The 19726-nt window shown below is 41.3% G+C and overlaps 1 protein-coding gene across 1 annotated transcript in view; it reads right to left on the bottom strand.

Moving 5' to 3' along the window:
- Positions 1-19726, bottom strand: part of TTN (titin) — a 240302-nt gene that overhangs the window by 28600 nt on the left and 191976 nt on the right. Inside the window, exons 253-258 of the mRNA XM_058840325.1 lie at positions 19563-19667; positions 18867-19064; positions 18474-18770; positions 17766-18353; positions 17370-17672; positions 149-17254 (exon numbers count right to left, since the gene is read on the bottom strand). Coding sequence (XP_058696308.1) covers positions 149-17254; positions 17370-17672; positions 17766-18353; positions 18474-18770; positions 18867-19064; positions 19563-19667 — 18597 coding nt within the window. The remainder of the gene's footprint in view (positions 1-148; positions 17255-17369; positions 17673-17765; positions 18354-18473; positions 18771-18866; positions 19065-19562; positions 19668-19726) is intronic.

The following is a 19726-nucleotide window of genomic DNA, read 5'->3' on the forward strand; positions in this document are numbered from 1 at the left end:
CCTACAAAAAATGATCTATTTTACTGTATGCAGATTTATAGCTTTTGACATTGTTTTGAAGTAAACACTTTAAAACACATATTATTTTAAGTATTAAAATTTTTTATAGTAAATTTTCATAGTAAATTATTTTCATAGTAAAACATACCTGTTATTTTTGTTCCCTCTTTGGTCTCAGAAGGCACACCAACACCATATTCATTTTCTCCGGAGACACGGAAGTAGTAAATGGCACCTTCTTGCAAACCAGTCACTTTGTAGGACAGGCGATGACAGTTGTTTGTCACAGTGACCCACGCCTTTTTGCTAGCTTCTCGTTTTTCAATTACATAGTTCTTTACAGGTGCTCCACCATCATTTTCAGGAACATCCCAAGATAACACAGCAGATTCTTTAGTTACATCTTTTGTTGCAATATTGGATGGTGGGCCAGGCGTATCAAGAACTTTGACAATTAAAGTCAAGGTAGTAGTGTTCAGGATGTTTTGCAATGTTAATGTGTATTTTCCAGAATCATTTCTTGTTGCTTTTTCAATAGTAAGAGACGTACAATTACTTGAAGTGTCAATGCTTGCCCGTGTACGGAGATCGGTGTCTGGTTTGTTCCATGTTACATTTGGGACTGGTTTGCCTCTGAAAGGAACAGTCATTGTGAAAGATCCACCAGCCTTCACAATTAAAGTCTTCCGCATTTCACTGTCAATTTCAAAGGCAGGTTCTTCTTCTCTTTCTTTTGCCACCTGAGGTTCTGAAACATCACTTGGTTCACTGACACCCATTTTGTTAATGGATTTCACTCTAAAAACATACTCAGAGCCTGATGTTAACCCAGTTATGGTATATTCTGTGCCTCTTAAATTCTGAATAGCTGTTGTCCAGTCAGTTTCATCGGTTTTCTTGTATTCAACTGTGTATCCTGTTACTGGAGCACCCCCATCAAACAGTGGCTTTGTCCAACCAATTGTGATGTTTGACCTTGTAGAATCCATAATCTTAGGTTTAGATGGGGGCGATGGCAAGAAGATTGGATCTTCTGCCTTAATCAATGGTGTGGTTTCACTTGGGAGACTGAGACCAGCAGCATTTTCTGCATAAACCCGGAATTCATATTCACATCCCTCACGGAGACCTGGTGACTTCACTCTTAAATCATAAACTGGCTTTTTGTTTACACGAATCCATCTTAGGCTGGTTTTCTCACGCCTTTCAATTACATAGCCAGAGATCTCACTGCCTCCATCAGACTCAGGCCTTGCCCAGCAGAGAGTTATTGAATCTTTGCTCACACTGGTGATCTCTAAAGATGTAGGTGGGCTTGGAACTGTAAATGGGTCTAGGGCTTTGACAGCAACACTTTCCAGAGGCTCACCAACACCGTATTTGTTAACTCCCATCACTCTGAAAATATACTCATTACCCTTCAGTAATTTTGTCACTTTACAAGATGTTGTTTTAAGCTCTCCTTCACAAAGTGTCCATGCAATTCTGCTGGTCTCACGTTTTTCCACAATATAATGATCAATATCTGCACCACCATTTTCTTGAGGGGGTCCCCATGATAAATGGCACTTTTCAGCAGTAAGGCCATTTATTTCTAAAGGACCTGCAGGTGGACCAGGTCTATCAAGTACTTTGCAGTTAATTGCCAAAGATTTTGTTCCTGCAACATTCTGTAATGTTAGTACATACTGCCCTGAATCACCTCGGATACAGTCCTTAATGGTTATTGCAGTAGTGTAATCTGTTGAGACGATTTCAACTCTAGCTTTTCCTTCAAGCTCCTTGCCATCCTTTGTCCATGAAATCACTGGTATTGGCCGTCCTGCAACATCAGCATTGACTTTAAACACTTCTCCAGCTTTCACAACTACAACATCCCTGAATTTAGCATCCATCATAATTCTTGGAGCCTCTACATCATCTTTCACAGTCACAGGTCCAGTTGATTCAGATGGCTGACTGAAGAGTCCAGCAGCATTCTTTGCAATCACATGGAATTCATAACGCTGGTCCTCTGTAAGTCCACCTACATCAAAGTATGTTTCTTGCACATTAGTAAAATTACATTTTAGCCAACGACCATCTGGTAGTTCTCGGCGTTCAATAATATATCCTGTTACTTTAGCTCCACCATCGTATTCTGGTTTAGTCCACTTCAATGAAACAGATGTTCTTGTAATATTGGTAACTTCTGGCTGACCAGGAGGATCACATGGATCTCTTGCAGCAACTGGTTCACATGCTTTGCTGCATTTGCCTATTCCAGCAATGTTTTCTGCATACACACGATATTCATACATCAGCCCTTCATCGAGACCTGTAACTTTCATTTGTGTATCAGTTATGAGGCTCCTGTTAACTTTTGTCCAAAGAATGCTGCTTCTTTCTTTATGCTCCAAGTGATATCCTAGTACTACGCTACCTCCATCATTAACAGGTACCTGCCAAGTTACAATCATGAAAGATTTAGTTGCATGTGCCACACGAGGTGTTCCAGGTGGACCTGGAGGCTTAAATGGATACTCTGCCACAACAGAAGGAGAATTAGTGTAAGTGCTTTTCCCATAGCGATTTTCTGCGCAAACACGGAACTGATATTCAGATCCAGTGACAAGTCGAGATACTTTAATTGATGTTCTTGCAACTGCTGCAGATACTACCTCCCATGTTGTTGTGGTAGTATCTCTCTTTTCCACTATGTAATTGCTAATATGACATCCACCATCATATGCTGGAGGCTTCCAGGACAGAGTTACACTATCAGCACTAACTTCATCAATTTTAACATCAGTTGGTGGTCCTGGTCTATCAAGGACAATTACAGTTAGAGAAGCTGTTGTTGATCCAGCAGTATTTGAAAGATGTAATTCATAATGCCCCAGATCTTCATTTGTAGCTTCCTTGATGGACAGTGAAGTTAAAGTCTTTGATGTCTGAACATTTACCCTGGTTGTCTGTTTTAAGGGATTCCCATCCTTCTTCCAGCTAGCAGTGGGAAGAGGTCGCCCTCTGAATGGAATGTCAATCTTAAGATCATCTCCAGCTTTCACTGTGAATGTATTAAAAAGGAGCTCAACAGATGGCTGGATTTCAATATCTTTTGCAATGACCGGGACACCAAGTTCTCTTGGATCACTTTTTCCTTTTTCATTAACAGCAATAACCCTGAAACTGTACTCTTCTCCCATACTTAAGCCTGTTATTGTTGCTTCCAGTGTTTTCACCTGTGTACATGCACTCCATTTTACACTTCCTTTAGTCTGCATTTCTACTATATAACCAGTAATTTTACTACCACCATCACTCTCCGGCTTTTCCCATTTAATTGAAGCAGAATTGCGAGTCACATCAACAAGAACGACCTTTGAAGGTGGAGAAGGTGGTTCAGACACCTTAACTGGATCAGCAGTTTCTGCTGGTAAACCAGCCCCATATTCATTTACAGCTAGAACACGGAAGTAATAACTACATCCTTCTTGTAGCTGAGTAATCTTGAAGGAATTCTTGGTACAGTTGCTTGTAACTGTGGCATATGCTTTTCTCGTGGACTCTCTCTTTTCAACTACATAGTTGGTAATTTTAGCTCCGCCATCGATTAGTGGTGCTTCCCAGGCTAAAGTTACAAAATCTTTCTTCACTTCTCTGATTGTCAGGTTTAGAGGTGCACTAGGTGTATCAAGCACTCTGACATTAACAAAAGCAGATTTTTTGCCACTGTTGTTCTCTAAAGTAAGGTTGTATCTACCACTATCAAATCTATTGACATTGTCAATCACCAGCATTGTGTAGGAACTGGTAACTTCAATCTGAGCTCGCTCACTAATTGTTCCTTCTGCTTTCTCCCATTTAACTTCAGGTTCTGGTCTTCCTTTGATGGTGACAAACAGGCGTAAAGTAGCACTAGCACGTACAGTGACTACTTTTCTGAGATCCGCATCAAGTTCAATTTCAGGAGGTTCAATCTTGTCCTCTGCTAAGACTGCACCAGGTATAGTCGCAGGTTCTCCTACTCCTTCCGAGTTGATAGCACAGATGCGGAAGTTGTATTCCTGGTTCTCTTTTAGCTTTGTCACGGTGAACTGTTTTGCTTGTATGCCTGCTGGTGGGGTGCAGGTAGTCCATTCATCAGCAGCAGCTTCTTTTACTTCGACTACATATCCTTTAACTGGAGCCCCACCATCATAAATGGGTTTACTCCAGGCAAGGGAAACTGATGACCTGGAAGTATCTGTAACCTTTGGATTGCTAGGTGGACCTGGTGGATATAATATATCACAAGCACGATAGAAAATGGATGGCTCACTGGGTTCCCCTACCCCTGCAGCATTTTCAGCAGACACTCTAAATTCATAGAAATGCCCATCAGATAGACCTGTTACTCTGAATCTCAAGTCTGTCAGCCTTTTCTTATTGCATTTGGTCCATCGGATACCATCTTTGTCTCGTTTCTCAAGTATGTAACCTTCAATTTCAGCTCCTCCATTGTCTTCTGGACGGCCCCATGTTACCACCATAGAATCTTTTGTGATTGCTGAAACTTCAGGTGTTGAAGGAGGACCAGGGGGTTTGTATGGATTACGAGCCACAACTGGTTCAGATTCCAAGGGCTCTCCAATCCCGTATTTATTCACTGCTACGACACGGAAAATGTATTCATTGCCAGGAAGGAGTTTAGTTACTTTGTGATTTAGAGCCTGCACGTCTGTGGCTACTTGAGTCCAGGAAAGCCTGCTTGTCTCTCTCTTCTCAATGATATAATGTGAGATACTAGAACCACCATCATGTAAAGGTGGAGACCATGACAAGTAGCATTTTTCTGCAGTGACACCTGTAACATTCAAAGGTCCTTCTGGAGGTCCTGGTCTGTCAAGCACTTTTACAGTGATTGGTATAGATTTGGTGCCACCAACATTTTTGAGGTTAAGAGTATAGTGACCTCCATCTACTCTTATACAGTCTTTGACAGTGAGAATTGTTTTCTCAATGGTAGATTTAATTTCCATTCTTGCAGTTGTTTCTTCAAGGTCTTTACCATCTTTTGACCATGTAACTTCAGGAATAGGTTTCCCATGGATATCAGCTTCAAGAACAAAGGTTTCACCAGCGTGAACAACAATGACATCTCTGTATTTAGGATCCAATGAAGCTCCTGGTGCTTCAATTTCATCTCTGGCAGTAATAGGTCCTGTACTTTCAGATGGTTCACTAAAGCAACCCGCTGCATTTCTTGCAATTACTCTGAATTCATATCGTTGGTTTTCAACAAGACCACTTACTGTAAATTCTGTTTCCAACACATTTGTAAAGCTGGCTTTCATCCAGCGACCATCTGGCAGTTCTTTCTTTTCTACAATATAACCAGTTATTTTGCTTCCACCATCATATTCTGGCTTTTTCCACTTCAGTGTGATATTACTTCTTGTAACAACAATGGCCTCTGGGCGGCCAGGTGGGTCACAAGGATCTCGGGCAACATACAGTTCTGATACTTTGCTGACTTTGCCAATGCCAACAATGTTTTCAGCAGAAACTCTGAACTCATATTCAAGACCTTCTTCAAGGCCATCTGTTTTATATTTGGTGTCCACAATAAGTGACTTGTTCTGTTTTGTCCAAAGAATGCTGTTCTTATCTTTACGCTCAAGATGGTAGCCAAGAATTTTGCTTCCTCCGTCATTAACTGGTTCATGCCATTGTACAATCATATGGTCCTTGGAAGCTGCTGTAACAAATGGGGTTCCAGGTGGTCCAGGCACCTTGTAGGGGTATTGCACAACAACTGATTTAGAAGCCAAAGGAGAGCTCTTTCCATATCTATTTTCAGCAGAAATCCTGAACTGGTATTCACAACCTGTTTTAAGCTTTGTTGCTTTTATGGTTGTTCTTGCAACTGTTGCTGACACGATGTTCCATGTGGTAGTGCTTGTGTCACGCTTTTCTACTATATAGTTGCTTATCTGGCAGCCACCAGTATAATCAGGTGGATCCCATGATAAAACAACAAAGTCCGCACTAATTTCATCAAAGCGGACAGGTCCTCGTGGTGGGCCAGGCTTTTCTAGTACAATTATGCTCAGGTGCTCTGTTGCTGTACCTGCTGTATTTGTTGCTGTTACTGTATATTTACCAAAGTCTTCTCTGTTGCTTTCTTTTATATGCAAAATAGTTGATGTTGTTGTATTCTGAATATTTAATCTGGTTGTCTGTTTCAGTGGCTGCTCATCTTTTGTCCAAGTAATCGTAGGTTTGGGTCTACCTATAAATGGAACTTCTACCTTCAGATCTTCTCCTGCTTGTACACTGTATGTATTAAACATCAGTTTGAAACTTGGCTCAATAGTCAAGTCTTTAGCTATCACAGGAATTCCAAGTGCTCTAGGATCACTTTTGCCTTTTTCATTGTAGGCAATCACACGGAACTGATATTCCTGTCCTGGACTCAAACCAGACACCTCTGCATTACATGTTTTGGTCTCACTAACAACACTCCATTTTTCTGTTCCTTTAGGCAACATTTCAACAAGGTATCCCAAAATTCTGCTACCTCCATCATGCTCAGGTTTTTCCCATGTAAGTGATGCACTTCTCTGAGTCACATCAGTGAGTGTTACTTTCCCAGGAGGCAAAGGTGGCTCTGAGGCTTTGACAGCATCCTTGGTTTCAACTGGAACACCAATTCCATATTCATTTTCAGCCATAACTCTGAAGTAGTAAATTGCTCCTTCTGTAAGATTTTCAACTTTAAAACTAGTCTTGCCACACTTAGCACTTACATTTGCAAATGCCTTCCTGGTTGACTCACGCTTGTCTATCACATAATTCTTTACCTTTGCACCACCATCAATAATTGGTGGCTCCCAAGATAATACAGCAGAATCCTTCTTTATATCCTTTACCACTAAGTTTTGCGGAGGTCCTGGCGTGTCCAAGACTTTCACTGTAACAAATGCAGATTTAGAACCACTGCTGTTCTCTAGCTTGAGAATATACTTTCCAGCATCATTTCTATCACAGTTATCAATTGAAAGTTGTGTGTAGTTCATGCCTTTATCAATCTGAACTTTTTCTGAGAATTCGCCTTCTTCTCGGGACCATGTGATGTCAGGTGTTGGTCGTCCCCTGAATGGTATGTGAATCCTAGCAGACCCACCAGCTCTAACCACTATGCCTTTCCTTAGCTCTGAATCAATATCAAGCTCTGGAGCTTCAAGTTTGTCTTCTGGTTTAATAGTACCAGGAACTGATGCAGCCTCTCCCACACCAATCTTGTTGAGAGCACACACTCGTAGTTTGTATTCTTGATGTTCAGTAAGCTTTTTGATCTCAAATCGAGTGGCACGTATACCTGTCTGTGGAGTAACAAGTGACCATTCATCTTCATCTGCTTTACAGATTTCTACAAGGTACCCCTGGATTTCACAACCACCATCATAAATAGGTTTACTCCAACCAAGCATAACTGAATTTTTGGTGGTATCCACAACATGGGCATTTGTAGGTGGGCCAGGCTTGAACATCGGGTCACAAGCTTTGAAGTAGGGAGAAACTTGGCTTGGTTCACCAACTCCAGCAGCATTTTCAGCAGAAACTCTGAATTCATATTCATGATCCTCTGTTAAACCAGTAACTCTTAACCGCAAATCTGTAATGCGGCGTTTATTGCATTTTATCCATCTGATGCCTGCTCGGTCTCTCTTTTCTACAATGTAACCTACAATTTCACTACCTCCATCACTATCTGGCCTGGTCCAGCAGACAGTCATAGAATCGTTCGTGATGTTGGTAATTTCCAAGGCTTTTGGTGGTCCAGGAACCACAAATGGATTTTTCATCATTACTGGCACAGATTCTAATGGCTCACCAACCCCGTATTTGTTAACTGCCATGATACGGAAGACGTATTCATTTCCTTCCAAGAGTTTTGTTACTTTTAGCATTGTAGGTAAAACTTCTGAAGCAACCACAGTCCATGCCAGGCGGCTAGTTTCTCTCTTCTCTACAATGTAATGAGAAATATCACTGCCACCATCATGAAGAGGAGGACCCCATGCCAGTGCACATTTTTCAGCTGTAACTCCTGTCACTTGGACTGGGCCCTCTGGAGGTCCTGGCCTGTCCAAGACTTTTACATTTACTGTTACTGTTTTTGTTCCTGCAACATTAGAGGCTTCTAGAATGTACTGACCACCATCAACTCTAATAGCATCTTTTACAATTATAAGTGCACTGAAATCTGTGTTCTTTATTTCATACCTAGCAGTGTCCTCAAGCTCTTTATCTCCTTTATACCACTTAATGGTTGGTAATGGCTTTCCATGAACATCAGCCTCAAGTCTGAAAGTTTCACCTGCATTTACAACAATAGTGTCTTTGTACTTTGGATCCATTGAAATTCGTGGAAGATCAACTTCGTCCCTTGCTGTTATTGGTCCTGTACTGTCAGAAGGTTTGCTTATTGCACCTGCAGCATTCTTTGCAATTACTCTAAATTCATATCTTTGGTCTTCCGTAAGTCCTGTTACAGTGAACTGAGTTTCAATGATATTTGTGAAGCTTGCTTTCATCCACCGACCATCTGGTAAGTCACGTTTCTCTACAATATAACCGGTAACCTTACTTCCACCATCATATTCTGGTTTGGTCCACTGTAGAGTAATAGAGCTTCTTTTTATTATTATAGCTTCTGGGCGACCTGGAGGATCACATGGATCACGAGCTACATAGCACTCAGAAACTTTACTTGTTCTGCCTACACCAACGATATTTTCCGCAGAAACTCGAAACTCATATTCAATTCCCTCTTCAAGGTTATTTGTCTTAAAACTTGTGTCCTGAATAATAGTCTTGTTTACTTTAGTCCACAGAATGCTGTTTTTCTCCTTCCTCTCAAGATGGTAGCCCAACACTTTACTGCCACCATCGTTTACTGGTTCATGCCATTGTACAACCATGGAGTCTTTTGTAACTGTTGTCACAAATGGTGTGCCAGGAGGTCCTGGTTCCTTGTAGGGATACTGTGCTACAACTGGTGCAGATTCCAATGCAAAACTCCTCCCATACCTGTTCTCAGCAAATATTCTGAACTGGTATTCTGAACCAGTTTTCAGTTTAGTCACCTTCAGTGTAGTTCTTGCAACAGTAGCTGAAACTGTTTCCCATACAGTGGTTGTTGTATCTCTCTTGTGAACAACATAGTTGGTGATTTGGCAGCCGCCTGTGTACACTGGAGGATTCCATGACAGGGTAATACTTTCTGCACTTATTTCATCAAACTTCACAGGTCCAACTGGAGGGTCAGGTTTGTCTAGGGTAATAATTTCAACAGAGGCAGACTTTTGCCCAACAACATTAGCCACAGTGATTTCATAAGTGCCACTGTCTTCTTTGCTAGTTTCCTTAAGATTCAGTACAGTGAGATCAGCTGAATCGCTAACATTGACTCTTGTTGTCTGCCTTAATGGCTCGCCATCTTTAACCCAGGTAACAGTTGGTTTAGGCCGACCTGCAATTGGTATTTCTACTTTTAGGTCCTGTCCCACCTGAACACTGTAACTATGGAAAGCAGGTCTTACATCAGGTTCAATCACCAGGTCTTTGGCAACTATTGGAACTGCAAGTGCTCTAGGATCACTCTTACCCTTTTCATTTACAGCCATTACTCTAAAAAGATATTCCTCCCCTTGAGTTAGATTAGTAATAACTGCTTCAAGTGTTTTAACACGAGCACACTCTGACCACTTCTCACTACCCTTTGCTTGCATTTCAACAATATACTGTATGATTTTGCTACCACCATCATGTTCAGGTTTTGCCCAGCTTAGCGAGACACTGTTTCTTGTGACATCATCCACTGTTATTTTCCCAGGAGGCTGTGGAACTTCAGCAACTTTAATTGGGTCACTGGTTTCTGCAGGAAGGCCAATTCCATATTCATTTTCAGCAGAGACTCTGAAGAAGTAATAGCAGCCCTCCTGAAGCTGATCTACTTTCCATGAAGTCTTGTGGCAGTTTGTTACAACAGCTGCATATGCCTTTCTTGTTGCTTCACGCTTTTCAATAATAAAATTCTTTATTTTTGCTCCACCATCCAAGAGAGGAGGCTCCCATGAAAGTGAAACAGAGTCTTTAGTGATCTCTCTGATTTTCAAATTAACAGGTGCACTTGGGGTATCCAGTACTCTTACACTGACAAAGGCAGACTTTGTTCCACTGCTGTTTTCCAAGGTCAGAGTATACTTTCCGCTATCAAATCTGTTAACATTATCTAGCACAAGGGAAGTAAAGCTACTAGTGGTATCAATAATAGCTGCTTCTCTGATGTCACCATCCACTTTACCCCATTTTACTTCAGGTGTTGGACGACCTCTGATGGGAACAAACAGTCTTAAGGAACCTCCTGCTCTCACATTTACAATCTTCCTTAATTCCATGTCAAGGTCAAGGTCTGGTGCCTCCATCTTTTCTTCTACAATAACAGAACCAGGAACATCTGCATGCTCTCCAACTCCCGCTTTATTAACTGCACATATGCGGAATTTGTACTCATGTTTTTCTACTAATTTTTCTACTTCCATGTGAGTATTCTTAATTCCAGTTGGAGGGGTACAAATTGCCCATTCACCATCACTTACATCACATTTTTCCACAATGTATCCCTGAACTTCAGAGCCACCATCGTATATAGGTTTACCCCATGAAAGAAAAACTGAAGATCTTGTAACATCGGTAACCTTAGGATTATTGGGTGGACCTGGCTTGTAAATAGGATCACATGCTTTGTAATAAGTAGAAGGTGGACTTGGTTCACTAAGACCAGCAGCATTTTCGGCTGAAACTCTGTACTCATAATCATGATTTTCTATTAGGCCAGTCACTCTGTATCGCAGTTCACTTATCAGGCGTTTGTTACATCTTGTCCAGCGAATACCTTCCTTATCTCGTTTTTCAAGGACATAGCCCAGGATTTCACTGCCGCCATCTGAGGCTGGTCTTTCCCAAACAACTATCATAGAATCCTTGGTAACGGCTGTGACTTCAGGAGCCTTTGGAGGAAGTGGCACAACAAATGGGTTCTTTGCAACTACTGGGTCAGACTCAAGAGGTTCACCAACACCGTATTTATTTACTGCCATGATGCGGAAAACATACTCATTTCCTTCTAGAAGTTTTGTAACTTTGCAATTCAGGGTTTGCACATTTGAGTCAACGACAGTCCACACCAAGCGACTGGTTTCCCTTTTTTCTACAACATAGTGTGAAATATCGCTACCACCATCTTGTAGTGGAGGTTTCCATGATAGTGTGCATTTTTCAGCTGTAACACCTGTAAACTCAACAGGTCCTTCTGGAGGTCCAGGTCTATCAAGAACTTTGACATTAACAGGAACCTTCTTTTCACCTGCAACATTCTTTGCCAGTAGTACATACTGCCCACTGTCAACTCGTGTGGCTTCCTTCACACTGAGGCTTGTTGCAAAATCAGTAGATTTTATTTCCATATGAGCGGTGCTTGTCAGCTCACGGTCACCTTTAAACCACTGAATGGAAGGTAATGGCTTGCCATGAATATCAGCATCAAGCTTGAATGACTCACCAGCATGCACTACAATAGTGTCTCTGAATTTTGGATCCATACTTATTTGAGGTGGTTCTACTTCATCTCTTGCTGTAATTGCCCCTGAACTCTCAGATGGTTCACTGAAAACACCTGCGGCATTTCGTGCTATAACACGAAACTCGTATCTCTGGTTTTCAACTAGACCGGTTACTTCAAACTGAGTATCAATAACATTTGTAAAGCTTGCTTTCATCCAACGGCCATCAGGTAATTCTTTCTTTTCAACAACATAGCCTGTGATTTTGCTTCCACCATCATATATTGGTTTCTTCCACTGGAGTGTTACTGAGCTTCTTGTGACAATTACAGGCTCTGGACGACCTGGAGGGTCACATGGGTCACGTGCAGTATAGCATTCAGATGCTCTACTTGCCTTTCCAATTCCCACTATGTTTTCTGCAGAGACTCTGAATTCATATTCAAGACCTTCCTCAAGGCCAGTTGTCTTGAATTTGGTATCTGGAAGAGGTGTTTTATTCAGTTTAGCCCACAGAATGCTGTTTCTTTCTTTGCGCTCCAAGTGATAACCAATGATCCTGCTGCCTCCGTCATTGACTGGTTCATGCCACTGTACCACCATGCTGTCTTTTGAGATATTTGTTACAAAAGGAGTTCCAGGTGGACCAGGAACTTTAAATGGGTATTGGGCTATTATTGACTCCGAGGTGAGATACGTACTCTTCCCGTATCTGTTCTCAGCTGCGATTCTGAACTGATATTCACAGCCAGTCTTTAAACGACATGCTTTTATAGTTGTTCTTGCAACAGTAGCTGACACAATGTGCCATGTGGTGGTGGAAGTGTCTCTTCTTTCTACAATGTAATTATTGATAGAGCTACCACCATCATACTTGGGTGGTTCCCAGGAAATGGTAATACTGTCTGCTGTTACTTCATCTACTTTTACTGGTCCAGTTGGAGGTCCTGGTTTGTCAAGGACAACAATATTTAGTGTCTCAGTTGCTTCACCAGCAGAGTTTGTAAGTTTAACTAAGTATGTTCCCACATCTTCTCTGCATGCTTCTTTTATTGTTAACACTGTGTTGTTTTCCGAGCTTTCTGCATTTACTCTTGTAGTCTGCTTCAATGCCACGTTGTCTTTATGCCAAGACACTGCTGGTTTGGGTCGACCAACAAAAGGAACATCAACCTTTAAGTCCTCACCTGCTAGAACACTGAAAGTGGTAAACAGTAGTTTGAAAGCTGGTGGGATCACAAGATCTTTTGCAACAACTGGTATACCCAGCTGGCGAGGATCACTGATACCTTTCTCATTCTGAGCTGAAACACGGAAGTTGTATTCTTCACCTTGGATCAATCCTGTGATGGTGGCTTCAGTAACTTTTACTGTAGCACAGGTTGACCACTTTTCACTGCCTTTGCTTTGCATTTCTACAATATAGCCCAGAATTCTGCTACCACCATCATGTTCTGGTTTTTCCCAAGATAAGCTCACGCTGTTTCTTGTCACATCCAACAAAGTTATTTTTCCTGGTGGAAGTGGTCTTTCTGATACTTTTATGGATTCTGAGGTTTCCACTGGAAGGCCAATTCCATACTCATTTTCAGCTAAGACTCTGAAGTAGTAGTTGCAGCCTTCTTGCAGTGAATCAACTTTCCAGCTGGTTTTGTGGCAATTGGCATTAACAGTTGAATAAGCTTTTCTTGTTGATTCACGCTTTTCAATGATGTAATTTTTTATTTTAGAGCCACCATCTATGAGAGGAGGTTCCCAAGTGAGTGTAACTGAGGATTTTGTAACTTCCTTTATTTTCAAATCTTGAGGTGCCCCCGGAGTATCAAGAACTCTGACATTCACAAATGCTGTCTTACTGCCTGAGCTGTTTTCAATTGTCAGTATGTATTTGCCACTATCAAATCTATTTACATTTTCAACAATGAGTAAAGTATAAGAGCTTGTTGATTCAATGCTCGCTCTATCCAAAGATTCCCCATGTTCTCTTGTCCATTTTACTTCAGGTGCTGGTCTTCCCTTAATTGGGACAAAGAGTCTCAGAGTACAGCAAGCTCTAATAGTTACAACTTTACGTAGTTCTGCATCAAGTTCAATCTCTGGAGGTAGCATTCTTTCTTCAGCTTTTGGAGTGCCAGGAACAAGAGCAGGTTCCCCAAGACCTTCAGAGTTCATAGCATATATCCGTATTTTATACTCTTGATTTTCTTTCAAGTCAGTGATGGTAAAAGAAGTGGCCTTTAGACCCATTGGTGGAGTTACAATCTTCCACTCATCTTCTTCAGGTAGTGCAATCTCAACCATGTAACCTGTGATCTCTGAACCACCATCATATATTGGTTTGTTCCAAGCTATTGTAATAGAGGACTTGCTGCTATCCAAAACACGAGGATTGCCTGGGGGACCAGGCTTAAATACAGTATCACAGGCTTTGTAGAATGGACTGGTTGGGCTTGGCTCACTGACACCAGCAGCATTTTCTGCCATGACTCTGTATTCATATTCATGGCCTTCTGTCAGTCCTGACACTTTATAACGTAAGTCAGTAACAACCCTTTTGTTACATTTCACCCACCGTAGACCAGCCTTGTCTCGACGTTCCACAATATAGTTAGTTATTGGGCTCCCACCATCAGAGTCAGGATGGCCCCAACACACAACCATAGAATCCTTTGTAATTGCTGTAACTTCAGGTGTTTTAGGTGGATCAGGTGGAACATATGGATTTACTGCCAGAACAGGCTCTGATTCCAGAGGCTCACCAACTCCATATTTGTTAACAGCCATAACTCGGAACACGTACTCATTGCCCTTCAACAATTTAGTAACCTTCAGTTTCGTCACTGGAACCTCTGTGCCTACAGATGTCCATGCCAATCTACTTGTTTCACGTTTTTCAACCACATAATGGTCAATCTTTGCTCCTCCATCATCCAGTGGAGGTAGCCATGACAGCACACATTTTTCTGCAGTGACTTCAGACACAGTCAAAGGCCCTTCTGGGGGACCAGGTCTATCAAGAACTTTAACATTGAAGATATGCTTGGCAAACCCACCAGGGTTTGTTGCAGTAAGTGTATAAGCACCACCATCTCTTCTTGAGGAATCTTTGTTGATGAGAATGGTAGAGAAATCTGCTATTTTTATTTCCAATTTTGCTGTGTCTTCAAGTTCTTTTTCTCCCTTTGTCCATGTCATAGTTGGTGGAGGGCGACCTGAAACATCAGCCTCAAGTCTGAAAACTTCCCCTGCTTTCAGCACTATGGTGTCCTTGTATTTAGCATCCACCTTTATCCTTGGTGCTTCAATGTCATCTCTACAAGTGATTGCATCTGATGGCTCTGAGGGCTGACTAACAGCTCCACCAGCATTCCTAGCAATGACACGGAATTCATAGGCAGCATCTTCTGTCAAACCACTTACAGTGAATTCAGTCTCTAGTATATTGCTGAAATTAGCCTTCAGCCAACGGCCATTAGGAAGGTCTCTTTTTTCAACAGTGTAGCCAGTTATCTTAAAACCTCCATTATATTCTGGCTTAGTCCACTTCAGTGTAACTGCATGTCTTGTAATGTTCAGAGGTATTGGCTTACCAGGTGGATCTATTGGGTCCAGGGCAAACACAGGCTCAGATGGCTTGCTTGGCTTACTCTTTCCAGCTAGATTTTCTGCTATAACACGGAATTCATATGCAATGCCATCGGTAAGTCCAGATGATTTAAAGATATTTCCTGACACCAACATTTTACTTACAGTCTGCCAAACAATGCTGTTTCGCTCTTTTCTTTCAATGTGATATCCCAGTATTGGGCTTCCACCATCAGTAACTGGCTCATTCCAGCTAATGGTCATGGATTCTTTGGTTACTGCAATCACCTGAGGAGTGCCAGGAGGCCCAGGTACCTTAAATGGGTAGTTGGCAACTACAGACTCTGAAGTAATGGCTGGACCAACTCCATATCTGTTTTGAGCTTTAACACGGAACTGATACTCCACTCCGGTAGTGAGACGAATGGCTTTAAATGTAGTACGTATCACTGTAGTTGCCAATTCGGTCCATGTGGTACTGTCAGTCTGACGCATTTCTACAATGTAATTACTTATTGGTACACCACCATCATTCAAAGGAGGCTCCCATGAGAATGTTAGGAAATCACATGAAATTTCTTCAAATTTGATTGGTCCAGTAGGTGGTCCAGGTATGTCATGAACCTGAACTGTGATTACTTCACTAACTTCTCCAACAATATTTTTAGCTGACAGTGGATATTGACCACTGTCACTTCGAATACATTCATTGATGGTTAGTATGGTTGCAGTTGCTGTATTTTCATAATTTACCCTTTGTGTTTGCTTAAGTATCTGGTCTTCTTTCTTCCAAGTCACAGTAGGCCTTGGACGACCAAGTACAGGGATTTCAATCTTGATATTGTCACCAGCTTTGGCAATGACTGTTTTCTGGTAAATAGCACGGAGGTCAAACTCTGGTAGCATTGTTTGCTCCTTGATAATAACTGGTCTGCTTTCCCTTGGGGCACTTCTTCCAGCACTGTTTACTGCCATAACCTGGAAAGTATACTCTTCATTTTCAGTTAGATTCTTTACTACACAGTCCAGTGTTTTTACAGTGGTGATGTGTGCCCACTGGTTGGTTCCTTTTCTCTGTGCTTCAATTACATACCCAGTGATCTTGCTGCCACCATCATGTTCTGGTTTTGGCCAAGCTAGGCTAACTGAGTTCCGTGTTACATCCATAATATTAAGACTCTCAGGTGGGGATGGAGCCTCAGAAGCTTTTACTGGTTCTGTAGTTTCAGCTGGTTCACCAATGCCATACTCATTTTCAGCCAGTACTCTGAAATAGTATTCACACCCCTCAGCCAAGTTAGGAATCTTGAAGGAACACTTCTGGCAGTTGGTTGTAACTGTTGAATATGCCTTCCGAGTTGATTCACGTTTTTCAACAATATAGTTTGTTATACGTGAACCTCCATCTACCAGAGGCATATCCCATTGGAGGGTGATACTGTCTTTGGTTATTTCTCTAGGCTTAAGGTTTATTGGTGGACCTGGTGTATCCAAGACTTTTACATTTACAAAGCCAGACTTCTTACCAGCAGCGTTTTCAAGAGTCATTACATATTTTCCTGCATCATATCTGGTGCACTCTGTGACAATCAAAAGTGTAAAAGAGTCAGTATTTTCAATACTGGCACGTCCTTTGAGTGAAACATCATCTTTTGTCCATGTAACTTCTGGAGTTGGACGTCCTTTAATTGGTACAAAAATCCGAATTGTTAATCCAGCTCTAACAACAAGCGTTCTTCTTAGCTCAGCATCCAGTTCAAAGTCAGGAATCTCTTCTCGGTCAACAATTTCCACACTTGGAATTATTGCTGGTTCACCAACACCTGCAGCATTCATGGCAGAGATTCTGAAATTATACTTGGCCCCGGTCTGCAGCTGAGCTACAACAAACTGAGTGATTCTTAAAGCAGTCCCTATTGTGTCTTTCACCCATTCATCTTCTCCTTCTTTTTGATGCTCTACTATGTAGCCAGTGATTTCAAGCCCACCATCATAGTGAGGTTTGCTCCAGGCTAAAGATGCACTTGTCTTTGTGGTATCAGTCACTCTTGGATTTGAAGGTGGACCTGGTGGGTCTGAAAAGCAAATAAAAGATAAAACATTACATTACAGCGAAAGTCATTTTATGCTCTCTGAATGTGCTCCCAACCCATCCCACCCACCCCCAAAAAGAAAAAGCATGATACTGACATGCAACATCTTTGCAAAGGACTGAGTTTGAAGTATCACTTGGTGGTCCAACTCCAGCTCTGTTTTCTGCACTGACACGGAATTCATATTCGTTTCCTTCCAGAAGACCAGTTACTTTGCATCTAAGATCTGAAACTGGTTTCTTTGTTGCTCTCACCCATCTTAAACCCTTCTTTTCTCTTCGCTCCACATGGTAACCTGTGATTTCACTTCCACCATCATCGACTGGCCTTTTCCATGTAACTGTGACAGTATTTTTAGTTACATTTGTTACTTCTGGTTTTCCAGGAGGGCCTGGAGGACCTGTTCAGGCAGAAGAAAGTATAGTTAAACAAAAACCAGTGTCTTTAGAAATTAATAAAACCACAATGGGATGTCTTAGCTTGTTCTACTTACCAAATCTATCCACCATTTTAACTGGTTCTGATTGTACTGGTTCACCCTGGCCATACTGATTTACTGCTGAGACACGGAAAACATATTCATTTCCTTGAATGAGCTTGCTAACAACATGCCTACAGCTCTCAATGTTTTCAGCAACCAATGTCCAGAGCAGACGACTAGTTTCTCTCTTTTCAAGAACATATGATTTTACTGGTGATCCACCATCTTCTGCAGGAGGTGTCCATGTAAGAGTTGCTTTTTCTGCTGAAACATTGCTGATCTCAATAGGCCCTGGAGGTCCTGGAATATCTAAAACTTTGACATGTACAGTCTCTTGCTTAGTGCCAAAAGGATTGGTTGCAGTGATTGTGTATTCTCCAGAATCTTTTCTGGCTGCATATTTGACACTTAGAGTAGAAGAAGTTGGTTTGGTTTCAATGTGCACAAGCTCTGAGGGTCTAAAATCTTTTCCAGCTTTTGACCATGCTGAAGTCGGAGGTGGTTTGCCACGGATACTAATAGCAGACAGTGTGATGGTTTCCCCTGCTTTCACTGTTAAACCTTCCTTCACAGTAGGATCCAGAACAATGCTTGGTGCCTCTGTCAAAACAAAGACAAAAAATATTGATTATTACAACAAGAACACAGGGTTAAGAAACAAAAGAAATTTGATAGCAATTATTCAAGTAAAATTCCATCTTTTCAATGCCATCTACATACCATACTCATCCTTGCATATTATGGTTCCTGTGGATTCAGATGGAGGACTGATAGCTCCAGCGGTATTCTTTGCTCTAATTCTGAACTCATATTTGCAGCCTTCAGTAAGGTCAGTTACAGTAAATGCACAGTCTGGAACATTCACGTGATTAGCTTTCATCCATGTCTTTTTGGGTAAATCACGCTTTTCTACGATATAGCCAGTTAATTTATGTCCACCATCATATTTTGGTTCTGTCCAAATGAGTGTTACTGAGTTCCTGGTTACATTGATAACTTCAGGTTTCCCAGGAGGATCTAGAAGAAAAAAATATTAAATAGCAGTAGTTAAATATACAAATAAAAGGTATTTCAAATTTCAGAATTTTCCTTCTTATTTTCCTGATGACTTACCAATAGGATCAAGTGCCACAACTGGTTCAGATGGAAGACTTGGTTTACCGACTCCAGCCATATTGATTGCCATTACTCTGAATTCATATTCCAGACCTTCAGTTAACCCTGTCACTCTGAAATCTTTCATTCTTATTGGCGTGGTATTTGCTCTCTTCCACAGAAGACTATTTCTTTCTTTAACTTCAATGTGATAACCTAAAAGATAAATGATGAGATGAAAATATGGGGGGGTGGTTCTAGAAATCTTAATTTCTCACAGCATTGTGAAACATCATACTGCCTGCATTGCATGTTGCATATGCATTGTGCAAGAGGAGCACCGAAAACCATGTTAAGAAATGGATGTGGACATACACGACAGATGTATGTAATTGCAATGAGGAGGTACTTGTAAATGGAAATTGCTAATTTTGTAGACCCAAGTACTGTCACATACAGGTGAGTTGGGGTTTACTTCTTTACTTATTTTGGCTCTGAGCAAAGATATTGTTTCTCAGTTAATATTTTCCCAACATTTATTTCTTTTTTTTTAATATGAAGCAAACCAGTGAAATCAGTCAATCAATCAGTCAATCAATCAATCAATGAATCACTCAATTTAGTGCATAAACACCTGTTACTTTTATCTTATCCTTTGACAGAGAGAAAGTACTATTAAGAACAGAAATACTAGGGAGGTTTTGGGGGATGTACCTGTGATTGGTGAACCTCCATTTCTTCTGGGATCAGTCCAAGTTAAGGCTACAGACTCATGCCGAACAGCAACAATATTGGGAGGTGGAGGAGCATCTGGGACATCTAAACAACATTGAAAAATTGAAGCAATGTTAAAAGAATTATTATGACCTCTACAATAA

The sequence above is a fragment of the Poecile atricapillus genome, chromosome 5, assembly GCF_030490865.1.
Source record: "Poecile atricapillus isolate bPoeAtr1 chromosome 5, bPoeAtr1.hap1, whole genome shotgun sequence".
Classification (NCBI taxonomy): domain Eukaryota; kingdom Metazoa; phylum Chordata; class Aves; order Passeriformes; family Paridae; genus Poecile; species Poecile atricapillus.